This window comes from Rhododendron vialii, chromosome 3a (genome assembly GCF_030253575.1).
Source record: "Rhododendron vialii isolate Sample 1 chromosome 3a, ASM3025357v1".
Classification (NCBI taxonomy): Eukaryota; Viridiplantae; Streptophyta; class Magnoliopsida; order Ericales; family Ericaceae; genus Rhododendron; species Rhododendron vialii.
Window position 1 is genome coordinate 8,850,862 of NC_080559.1, and position 11,897 is coordinate 8,862,758.

Consider the following 11,897-nt stretch of genomic DNA (forward strand, 5'->3'; position numbering starts at 1 on the left):
TCATGGTTTTTGTTTTCAGGAAATAAATATGCGTACACAAACTTCATTAACTGATGGCAGGGGACCTCACTAACTAACGTCCAAGCTCGGAAATTTCTGTACATCGATGTCTCCTCCCGTCCTCCGTGTTCCACGTTGTCTTCCTGAAGTTCTGTTTTTCACTTCTTGATTGTGCAGATAATGGGTGATGAGATGAAGGGTGAATAATTCACGTTCATCGACCAACTCTAGCCGTTGATGGGAATGAGTCCAACAGGCAAAATTCGAAGTTGGAGCCACCATTCATGTGGGAGGAGGGAGCACCGATCCCGGGGTACCGAAATTTCTTAGGCATAAGCTCTACACAATTGGCTTTTAGTCTGCTTCACTGCTGAATTCTAAACAAGAAAAGTAGTTTTGTTGATGTCTATATGGTTGCTATGTCATCCTTACAAATTGTGTTCATGTAGTCTTGGCAGTTGTAGAGAGAGATTTCCTGTTATAGTTCTCAAGCTCTTTTCCTATGTTTATGCTGTCTTTTTTCATAAAAAGAAAAAAAAAAGAAAAAAAACACTTCTTTTTTATTTCACAAATTGTGTTCATGTAATCTTAGTAGTTGTAGAGAGAGATTTCCTGTAAATTTGGTTCAATGTCAAAAATCAAATGGATCAATTCTTTCTTGCTAGTTTATCCTAATAACAATCCGGTTCTCGCCGATAAAAAAGAAGAAAAAACCCCGGTTCTTTTACAGTCGAATCGGCAGTAACAATTCGACATTCAGTGGCTGTGCAAACGCATGCACAGCCAGTCCATTCAGATCATAGAGCAGACTTGACACGCTCCATTCTGTGTTGCCAAAACGCTCATAACTTTGCAGTTGTCATTTTGGAAATCACGTCTCCATGCGAAAACAAATGAACTGAGTAACAATGTGTACTTCGGTCCACTTCGTAGTGTCTCACCCTCTGCCTTTCGGTAGGAAACATTTTAATTTCTGGTTCCGCCAATGTCCCGTTTTGGTTGCCTAGGAAACAAATATATTCCATCTGTTTCGATGGAAACAAAACGAAATCGTGATTCGAACGATCTGCCTTCCCTATAATTAACGTGAGTTCCACTCGCAGGTTATAGAGATGCAAGCCAGCGTCGTTCCACCATTGCAATTCCACAGTAGATTTCAAGGAGACACCTCTGGCGTACCTAGTACTAGATAACGACAAAGCATTGTTTGATCGCGCAAAGAGAGTTGGAGAAGTATTGCTTGGGGAACAGAATGTGCAGCTACTCCCGTCAACCATGGGAGTGGAAGATTTCGGCTTCTATTCACAGAAAAAAGGAGACTAAATCTTACCACCCACTGCACTCACCTTACTTATTGATTGATGAGGAGGTTCTTTCGGCAGGATTGGCTTTCCATGCTTCTGTCGCAATGTCTTGGATAGGCAAGATGAGATTCATTAGGCCCTGGCATTGTTTGCTTTTGTTCTTTGGTGCAGTAGAAAAATGATACTTATGCAGGAGGGGGTATAACCATTCTCTCACAATGCAGTGACCATTACATTGTGAGAGGAGGGCATACGTACCCGTCACATAGAAAACTTTTGAGAGAGAGAGAGAGAGAGAGAGTTCATCATTAACATTTGTGAATACATACGTAAAATGTGGTTGACATTCCTCTTTGCTCCATAAACTACAACCCCACCTTACGGTCCTCACTGGAAAGATAACATAATGCCAACGCATTCCCCTTTTTTCCCCTTTCCACTCCCCCAACTCCCACACAATAGAATACCATTTCGGAAAAAGGGAAAAAAACAAGAAAAAAAAATACAAATGTCAGCAGAAAGGGGATGGCTACAAGTAACAGACAACAACCCACCCAAACACTAGGGTTTACCATTTGGTTTCGGCGAATTCAGCTGAAACTGGCGATGATAAGGAGAAGCTTGCGAACCATTCGGTATCGAAAGACTCCTCGGATGCTGCTGCCCATTTCTAGAAAAGGATCCAGCCTGATTTCTCAGCCCGTTTCGAGCATTCGGGCTCGATCCGACCCTGTCTGATTGCATGGTCTGGAAGTAATAAGATGAGCTGGCCATGTCCTTGAGGCCTGGGAGTGGCTTCAGGTCTTCCACAACTTCGCTCATGAGAGGCCGGGCTTTTGGGTCCCGGTTAAGGCAGCGGGCCGCCAGCTGTGCGGCTTTCTGGGCACCTTTTATGGAGAAGTGGCCTTCAAGGCGGGGGTCTATTAGCTTGTAGAACTTTCTTCTCTCTCCTAGATGTGGCCTTGCCCACTCCACTAGGTTGTGTTCCCCATTAGGGCGGTTTTTGTCCATCGATCTTCTACCGCTTAGCATTTCGAGCAGGACAACACCAAAGCTATATACATCGCTCCTTGATGTAAGGTGGCCTGAGACAAGAATAAAAGTAAGTCAGCAGAAAGATTGAAACCACAAACCACGGGTTAACGACACTCCGTATTTTGACACCTGGTTAGTAGCGAGATTGTTATCATTGCAAAGATTAAGAAAATTCCTCCATCCTTGTCCCGCTCAACAGAAAAACTGAAGCACAAGCCCTAATACCAAACAAATTTAGATAATGACTTTTAATTTCCTTCTTCAATTTTCTCATGTCCATCCATTTACGGTTTTGGAGTCAGTCCAATGATAATCATATAGAATGGTACAAATTTAAAGCAAACATTAATGGGCCGTAACTACAAACTTTTTAAAGAATGACAAAAGCAAGTTCAATCATAAATTTCACTTCCTTCTAAAAAATGACAAGCAAGTTCAAGCAGATTCTTTCAAGATTCCTCAGAACTAAGAACTTATAAAACGACAACGTTGTTGTCCTTTTGTCGCAACATACTTTAAAATGTTCAAGGTAGCAAAAGCATGTCAATTCGCTGTCTTATAGGAGGAAAGCAACCAATTTGGATTTTCAACATTGCATTGTTCAAAACTTTTCTTTACTGGAAGTCAGCGAATACAAAATAACCCAATCGCACAACGAGCGTGGGCAAGATGCAGTACACCAAGCCACCAAATCAATGCTGTCGTCCAATGAAAACAGCACAAATTTAACAAAAGGATGTACGAAAAGGAAGTAACAATATCACTTCTGTATTTGACACTGACATGTATATGCTACCACCATGACAGTTTTGACATTTTTCAAGTGTTTCAAATGAAAAGGAGAATCCACAGAAGGCGGATGACAAGAATACAAATAGTACATGCTAGAGAAGAGCCTTTTTATGCATACCAAAAGTGCATGCCAAAGTAATCAATAATTATCAGCGCGCTATAACACTTACCTGTCATCACATATTCAGGAGCCGCATAACCATAAGTACCCATCACACGAGTAGAGACGTGAGTCTTATCTCCCTCAGGACCATCCTTAGCAAGTCCGAAATCAGAAAGTTTGGCATTGTAATCCTGGAATGACACTTCATTAGAAAACGACTAAATCAGAGACAAAATTCAATCTTTCTGGAGATTATGTAACATACTGCATCTAGTAGGATGTTAGAAGTTTTGAAATCTCGATATATAACTGGTCTTTGGGCTTCCTCATGAAGAAAAGCAAGGCCCCTTGCAGCACCAAGAGCAATTCTCATCCTGATTGACCATGGAAGAGGCAGTGACCCTGCACATGATGGTTATAAAGAGAAAATGAGCAATGTACGATGAGTCAAATTTTTAATCTAAATAGATCAACAACAAAGTCCATGCCATGTTTTCAAATTTCACTTAACATTTACTTTCCCCAGATAAAGGGATTGCACATGGATAGTTGGCCCTGAGTGGCTAGAGTTATGCCTTTTGAAAAAAGATAGGTGTTGACCACTGTTACTGAGGAGCCAGTGGGCTCCCTGGGAATCGTACAAAGATGACACAAAAACACTGGATGTCGCGGATGGAGCTAAGGTGGCCTTGGAGTGAGAGAAGGTGGCAGTGAGGGAGAAGCCTGATCCCATGACTATGAAGATGGTTATTGTGTTTCTTAAGGCTGTGGCCTGTGAGTGTATGGAGGTTGAGACATCCTTTTCTACAAGAGTAGGACCTTGGGGCCAGCACATACTTGGGAGTTGTATCATGAGATGTCAATGATGGTGTGAGACACTTGACGAGCTATTGACTTGGTTAATATCTGGTTATATCTTTTTCCAGAGGCCTCTTCCTCTCCTGTGTAATGCTAACTTGAGATACCCCGAAAGGGGAATGAGCTAAGCAGCCTTGACGATCCTTCAACTTTACCCACCAACTTTCAAGTCCCTAGTTATCTCGTGAGGGTCAAGAATTTTCTTGAGCGATCCAATGACTAAGGCACTAATGGTGGGGAATTTGCTTGAGCGATCCAATGACTAAGGCACTAATGGTGGGATTCGTGGGCCAACAATTTTTTTTCTTATTTTGTTTCCACTGAAATGGTCAAAACATTTACATTTCATAATTAACCAAAACAAAACATTAGTGAATCTGAAATCACAATGTTTGCACCGAAATGAACCGGATTCAACGAAACGCATCAACACATACCAAGACATTGAGCTATTTCAATACCTAACATATAACTCCGATGATAATTTCACACATATTAAAATTCATTTGACATTTCTCTAGTGCTTCAAAAACAGTCCCAAACGTTATATTTCCTAGCAATTTCGATCCTTGCCCTAGGCCCTGCTCCCAAGAGTTTGACTTGTTCTGAAAATTAGCGTACGTTGTGCAGGATAGCACTTATTTGATCGCAGAAGGTAGAAGGTCCTTGACAAGAGATGGGCAATAGGAGATGGTGCGAAGAGAGATGAAAAATTAGGCAATCAGAGGTATGGAGGCCGGGGATGGGCAATCCCTCGAATAGATGTCGGCGGGAAGTGATCACTTGAAGGAGATCAGCAATTAGGAAATCACCCATATGGAGATCAAGATTGGCAATTGATCATTTGTAGATAGGGGACAAGGAATCGCCAAACAGAAATAGGCAAGTGGCCGCATGGGGATTGGGACGAGTGTTCATTCTAATGGGTACAAAAGGAACCCGTACAAAATCTATTAACTTTCCAAGTTTTCAGCCGATTGTGGATTACATGGGTACTGTTATTACTATTAGTGCTGTATCCTGCATATTTCTTCCCATACTATTGTTCTCACCCATGCTATTGTTATTACTACAGTAGACAGTTTAGAGTTTCTTTTAAATTTTCATCTCTTATTATTAGCCATAAGGTTTCAAGAAGAGTCTCATGTCAACTATGGGAGATGTCACTCAAGTTGCAAGTTGAAGACAATGTGTTTTTCAAGTCCGTCTAGAAGTTAAAAAAAGAAGATTTTCATTACCTAAACACAAGAAATTATGAATGAAAAATTGTGGTCCAGAATTTATTTGTCACCTAATTAAGAAAATTGTGGTAGAAAAAACCAATAAAAACCAATCATACAAAACACCAAGGCAGTTACATACTCCTAAAAAGGTGGTTCTCCAAGCTTCCTCGAGGCATGAACTCGTACACTAGCAACCGTTGATCATCTTCAATGCAGTAACCAATCAACTTCACCAAATTAGGATGAATGAGGTCGCCAAGAAAACTTACTTCAGCCTGCCAAATGGTATGATACTTAATGACAGCGGGTAACAAAAAGTGACATGAAAAAACAACAGAAAAAGAAGAAATTGGTCAATAAGGGGGATGCATTAGGGAAGTGACAAACCAGCCATTCTTTGTGACCCTGAAGCCCATCATGGTTTAGGGTCTTCACAGCGACAGTAAGTCCGGTGCCAGGTTTCACTGGTGCAGTTCCATTCTCTTCTATCCAACCCTTGAATACACAACCGAAACCACCTTCACCAAGAAGACTCTCCGGTCTGAAGTTTCTCGTTGCCCATTTAAGATCGTTGAATGCGAATTTTCGAAGCCGTGAAGAAACTTTGAGTTCCTCTTCTAGTTTGGAAGTGGATGAATTGCTTGCATTACTAGTGGTTGTTGATGGTACTAATGGAGCAATGGGGTGGTCTACGCTTGTATCATTGGGAGATTTACTTTCTGCTGCAAAAAGAAGGAAGCCACTTATAAAATAATAGCTATGACCATGATAACAGGAAAAGCCTAGTTCGCTGGTTTTTTTTAGCTGAGTTTAGATGCTTTAGTGCTCTATGCAAACTGGCTTGCGCTCCCAAAGCCTTTTCGTTTTTGTATAAAAAGAAATTCATTTTCCAATTCATTAACTGAAAATGAAAACAAGACAATATACGAGCATGGCAGCATTGTCTTTTCTCAACTTTCTGCAAAATTGTCTCTTTCTTTACCTTTTTTGATTGCTCCAGTCAAGATCAATAAGAACCGTAAACGTCCAAAAACTAAGAAAAGTTCATTAAAGATGATAAAAAAAATTCCTTTAAAAAAGTTTAGGAATAGTCCAAACTCAGCCTTGGCACGGAAAAATGCATTCTGCACTATTCCGATATGTTTAAAAAAACTCTACAAGCTCCAACAACAAATAAGATTCAATCATTCAGTTTAGCAGACACTACCATAAGGATGGTGTCCGACCACATCACCCAAGAAGCGAAAATGACACATTTACATATCATTTTATGAATGACTACACAATAGCACTATCATGCAGCCAAAAAACTAACAAAACATATAAGCAGCCAATTAAACATGTTGCATACCACATCAAATTTATACAATCAGACCATTCTATCTGTATCAATGATATTATGCTAAAGGCATATAATCAAGCTTAGCTCACCACCACTGTGATCAATTTCAGGGGAGCAATACATGTTAGATACAGTAGAAAATTGATTCATTTCTTATTATCAGTTATAGTGAGTCATTCTTATAGTTAATAGTAACTTGTAGAACAAGGATATTACTCTTTGTACTATAAACTTTGTAGTTGCCAGATCAGAGTTGGCCTTCATTAGGCGTTACTCTTGGCCAGTTTGGTTCGATGGAGAGATAAAACCGCCAACAGATGGATAATTATTCGTAGCTTGCAAAAGGGCAGGAATATCCGTGGTCAACAAACGTACTTTACACCCACAAAGGGAGCTAAAGCCCCACTAGTAGCTGCTCATCCCTCATGGTACTTACATTTCCGTAAAGTTGTACACACCACTCATCACAATGGTTATTTTAATCCACTATTATGATCACCTACTAAGAAGCACGTGTACTCCAAAGAAGGTCACATGTCAGGGTCCGACACATGTCAGACACCAAACAGTTCTCCAACACATGTTCGATACTCCTTTTGTCATTCCCATAATCAAGAAATGAAAATAGTAGTTCAAACATGTGCGTGACACCATTTTGCTACATGTCTGACACTTTTTAGGCTTCTATGACTAAAATTTGGCCTATAGTGGACCCTTCTCAGAAACATGCTTACATGTGATGCATAAAATTTCCAAATTCAACATCACTATTTAAAACAAGTTGAAAAAAATGTGATTATTAGGATGCATAAAATTTCCAAATTCAACATCACTATTTAAAACAAGTTGAAAAAAATGTGATTATTAGGACTAATCACATCAAAAATTCACCTAGAATTCGTAGAAAATATATTTTTATTTTTTTTGGTCATACGATATACATCAGCAGGGGTTAGAGGGATGTTAGTATGTTAGCCAACAAGAGGTTCAGAGACTATCCATAGCCCTGAACCCCAAACCTGCTTCCTGTGGTACTCGAACTCAGGTCACCACTGGGGAGAGAAATGAGACAACCAACTTGACAAGCTTGGTTTCTTTCGTAGAGAAATTGAGAAGGTACAATAGTGAATTGTTAGGACTAATCATATGAACTATATCTATCAGGATACTACAAAACTTCTTGCATTTTATCTACTTTTTAATCTGGGACGTAAACTGATGGTGATAGATAAATAACAATATAATAATAGATACATTCATAATATAAACATACATACATACATACATATATATATATATATATATATATATGTATGTATGATGTACATCAACGTATCCAATGTGTCTGTGTCTGACTTTTCAGAGAAATAGCATCTCCATGTCTATGTCGGGTCATATCTGCGTCCCACGTCTACATCCATGCTTCTTAGATCACAGACACAGATGACAGAACCAAATTCAGGACACGGCAAATTGGAAAAAAAGGAGACAAACACGACGGGGGACACAACAGGACAAAATAAAGTCGTAAATATTAGTTTCCACATGAACATTGTATCCACAAACAACCTAATATTATTATAGTTTGCAATTCTTACCTTTTGCCGTTTAGCCATCAACGCGGATTTTGTCATGTTAACATGTTCTTATTTTTATTTTCTACTTCTTATTTTTAAATAGTACAATACAACCGTCAAGCTTTAAGACAGTCTCCAAGCACGTCCCTGACGTGCCTCTGCTTAAAAACTACTAACATAAGTCCTGGCATGTCCGATACAGACATGACGACCAGTTAGGCATGCCAGTCCCTCAAAGATGGTCACCAGATAAAATCATTTTGCCTTCACTATCATACACTCTCGGCAACACTTAACCAGGAAGAGAAAGAAAAGCTTCAGTACATAATCCCTTTGAAAACCTTACGTTCTGTGGGCAACCCCAAGGGCATGTCCGCTTGACTGGATTGGACTAGAAATACCCATCTAAGTGATTTTTGAACCCTTCAACTATTGGTCCAGACAGACAAACAGGCCCTAAAAGCAAAGAAATAAAGAAAGACAGGAAATTCATTTCCAACGAAATCCAACAAACACTTGAAAGGCTTCTAGCACCACCACATTGACCATACACAACCTTAGTTTGAACGAAGCGGAAGCGGGAGCGACGCAGAGGGAACAACAAGAAGATCCTATGGTCAGCAACGCCAAGAGGAGCATCCATAAAACATATATCTTTTATGTTCAGATGGGGATGTAATATTGAAAAATTGAAAATGAAGACTTGCCGTTGCCATTTTAAAAGAAAATGTGGCCCTAATTTTTCAAACACATTTTTATAGTGTTCAACTATACTTGGGATATATACACCTATGCCTGCTGCAACCGGGCCATATAATGGTAAGAAGGAAAAAACAATTGGAACATATAAAAAGAGGCCCAAAGTTAAATAGAAGTCAGAAGCAAAAGGGCGCAGTAATAGAAATTTGGTGGCCGAAATGGCACTTGATATAGTAGTGGACCGAAAGTGTAAGTATATATAGAGGTCAACATTTTCTTCAACAGAAATTAGTGCCCTAGGCCAGTAAGCAATGTCTACATCTCTTCTTCTTCTTCTTCACTTCCTGCTTTGATCTGCTGCTCCTCTGATCTTACCATTCACTCCCATCTTGTTTAGAATTGAGCTCCTATCTAGACAGAGTCGCGCTCCAGACACGTATCTCAATTTGGAGCGCAAATCCGCACTCTCCAGTTTCGGAGTGAGACTAGATACCACGACCCCTACAACTAAGTACACACCACATAAACCTACCCATGACATACTATTTACCACATTTTCCCAACCTTTGTCCAATTCCTTAATATTCATGACGAATTGTCCATTGTTAACAATTCACCACCATCATTATCAAGATGACAAATTCACAATCATTATGTCACCTACTTTATATCAAAAATCGCAATCCCCTCCACCTACACAATTTAGACTTAAAAACCATATCTCAACCACAATTACCATTTTCCATTGCCACAAAGCTCTCTAATTGGATCATCACCATTACCTTAATTTAAATTAGAGATAATCCTATCAACAGAATAACCTTTTCAGATTGATCACCATTACCTTGTTCTTCACCCTAATTGCAGCTTTTCTTCATTCAGCCTTCAGGAAACTTATGCTTTATCAGGTTCATGTTGAGGGGAAAAAGGCAAAAAGGAAATCACTATTTCTTGGCTCGCTTACACAGAAATTAAAGCAACAGATAATGTGATGAAAAAGGATACATTTTTTTTTTATCCAGACATCATTTATCGGTCCTTCTCTTGTCCTTAATTTCCATTTCTTCAAAACATACAAGTCTCTCTGAAACCACAAGGGTAAATGAGAAGGAAATGTTGAAATTTCCGGAGACGATCAAGAAATTACAATAACGAGTGAAGTTCTTAAGTTACCCTACTGGCATTTATCATTTCCAATGGATGCAATAACGAATTTTCTTGCCATGGGCAGTGGGTGTTCCTCATTTCGCATCCTTCTGTCCTTTATCCCTTTATCCCTTGGATTATAATTTGTTCGCAAATTCCACCTAATTTAGAGGACAACAAAAACAGCACCATGCTCTCCAACTCAAATTAAAAACCAACAGCCGACATCAAGGCCAAGTTCCCCTAATTGTCTAAACCAACCAAAATGGTCTAAAACCCACAAAAACATGAATTTTGAGATAGGTCATTCTCCTCACATACATCAACTAAAAGTCCAAATAGCGGAAACAACTGGTCTAGAGACCATAAGCTATAGACGGGCATTTCATGGGAAACTCACCCTAATTAACAACATACTCCCAAAATATTCTCACATAGCAGCAATATAATTTGGAAAAGAAGTCAATGGAGTAAATTAAACTATTTTGAGGTTACATACTTAATGAAAACAACCAAATAAAGGCTCTAACACAACATAAGAAGTTTTACAAGGAAAAAAGCAAGGGATTACCGCAATGAGTACTGATGCCACTAACAGAACTATCCACTTTAGACCTTGAAGAGAAACAGCTGCCAACAAACCTCAATCTAACCCAACACCCGGTAGCCTCCTCCTCTTTCTTCTTCTTCCTAGTACTATTACTACTCTTTGATTTTCCCACCTCCCAAGACTCGCCCTTTTCACCATCAGCACCTAAACCCATCTTTCAGAAACCCTAAATTCAAACCCAGGTATCATCAAAAGTACCCAACAGGGGGCAGAAGCCTAAAAAGCCACCGCTTCAGACCCAGATAAGAATTTCAAAAAGAAAGGCTCCCCAAGTGTATAATACTCGTAGATCTGAGCTGAATGGGTTTTTCCCTCCTGCTTTGTGGATCGGACATGCCCTTTTTACTCTGCTGAAGGTTGTGCTCTTTTTTTGTTTCACACTAAACCCCAAATATATACTCTTTTTCAAGCATCAAATTACCCGTAAATGGAAAACAGCAACAAATGGAGAGAATGGAGAGAGAGAGGACGACCAGAAAGAGACGAGGAGAGAGAGGGAGTGAGGCACCTGTCCGATAAAGAGATTTTGGGCTGCTGCTGATTCTTCTGGTGGAAAAGAAATGGAAATTAGTGGTTATTTGGTGTGTTTGCTTTTCACATAATTTATAAAGATTCAATTTTGAAGGTCACATAGTGTAAAAGTAATTTCTTGTGAATGTATAGTTTCGACTTAGATGCTCTAACTTTTACCGGAATGATGATAAGAGATTAATTAAGATGCACGTAAGACAGTGAGAACACCCCGACATTGAAAAAAAGAAAGAAAGAAAGGGAAATTGGGTGAAGGGTGAATTACACTATCCACCACTGAGGTTTGACTTTATAGCATTAGTACCCTTGATCTTTAAAACTTTTAGTCTTTTGCACCCAAGGTTTTCAACTTCTCTGACAGTCAACTGACAGGAACTAACATTTGATGATACCACAATCAATTTATGCAAAAATTCACTTTTAGCCCTTGAGTTTTCATTGCATCTCTCTCCTCTCTTAAAAATATTTCTCAACCATTTCCACCACTACATTGACCACCTCTATTAGCATATTCGTTAGAAGAATTTATACAATCGTAAACTCTATCTAACTCTGATAAAAAAAAAAAAAAACTCTATCTAACCCATCAACAAAGGCATCAATTTCATCTCTGTAAGAGTTGAACCCTTAAGTTCACTACACCAAAATTATAGGTACACAAATAGTTGGCCCAAGTA

General features: G+C 39.3%; 1 protein-coding gene across 2 annotated transcripts; it reads right to left on the minus strand.

Moving 5' to 3' along the window:
• Positions 1 to 1,590: 1,590 nt before the first annotated feature.
• LOC131320396 (serine/threonine-protein kinase PBL34-like) lies at positions 1,591 to 11,257 on the minus strand. Of its 2 annotated transcripts, none has more exons than XM_058351099.1 (6): positions 10,651 to 11,257; positions 5,703 to 6,034; positions 5,455 to 5,590; positions 3,500 to 3,636; positions 3,302 to 3,425; positions 1,591 to 2,389 (listed from the first exon to the last, which is right to left on the minus strand). In XM_058351099.1, the coding sequence occupies exons 1-6, from the start codon at positions 10,841 to 10,843 to the stop codon at positions 1,866 to 1,868; spliced, it is 1,446 nt and encodes a 481-aa protein (XP_058207082.1). In that variant the 5' UTR covers positions 10,844 to 11,257; the 3' UTR covers positions 1,591 to 1,865. The 2 variants fall into 2 exon arrangements, with proteins under 2 accessions (XP_058207082.1, XP_058207081.1); XM_058351098.1 differs by having other exon boundaries at positions 5,703 to 6,037.
• Between the last annotated feature and the right edge of the window lie 640 nt (positions 11,258 to 11,897).

Bases quoted from the DNA above. Each gene is read 5' to 3' on its own strand.
- LOC131320396 (XM_058351098.1), bottom strand. From the start codon at position 10,843: ATGGGTTTAGGTGCTGATGGTGAAAAGGGCGAGTCTTGGGAGGTGGGA. The intron at 5,591-5,702 runs GTTTGTCACTTC...ACCATTTGGCAG, and splicing joins AGGGTCACAAAGAATGGCTG to GCTGAAGTAAGTTTTCTTGG. The intron at 3,637-5,454 runs GTATGTAACTGC...CATCATGTGCAG, and splicing joins GGAGAACCACCTTTTTAGGA to GGTCACTGCCTCTTCCATGG.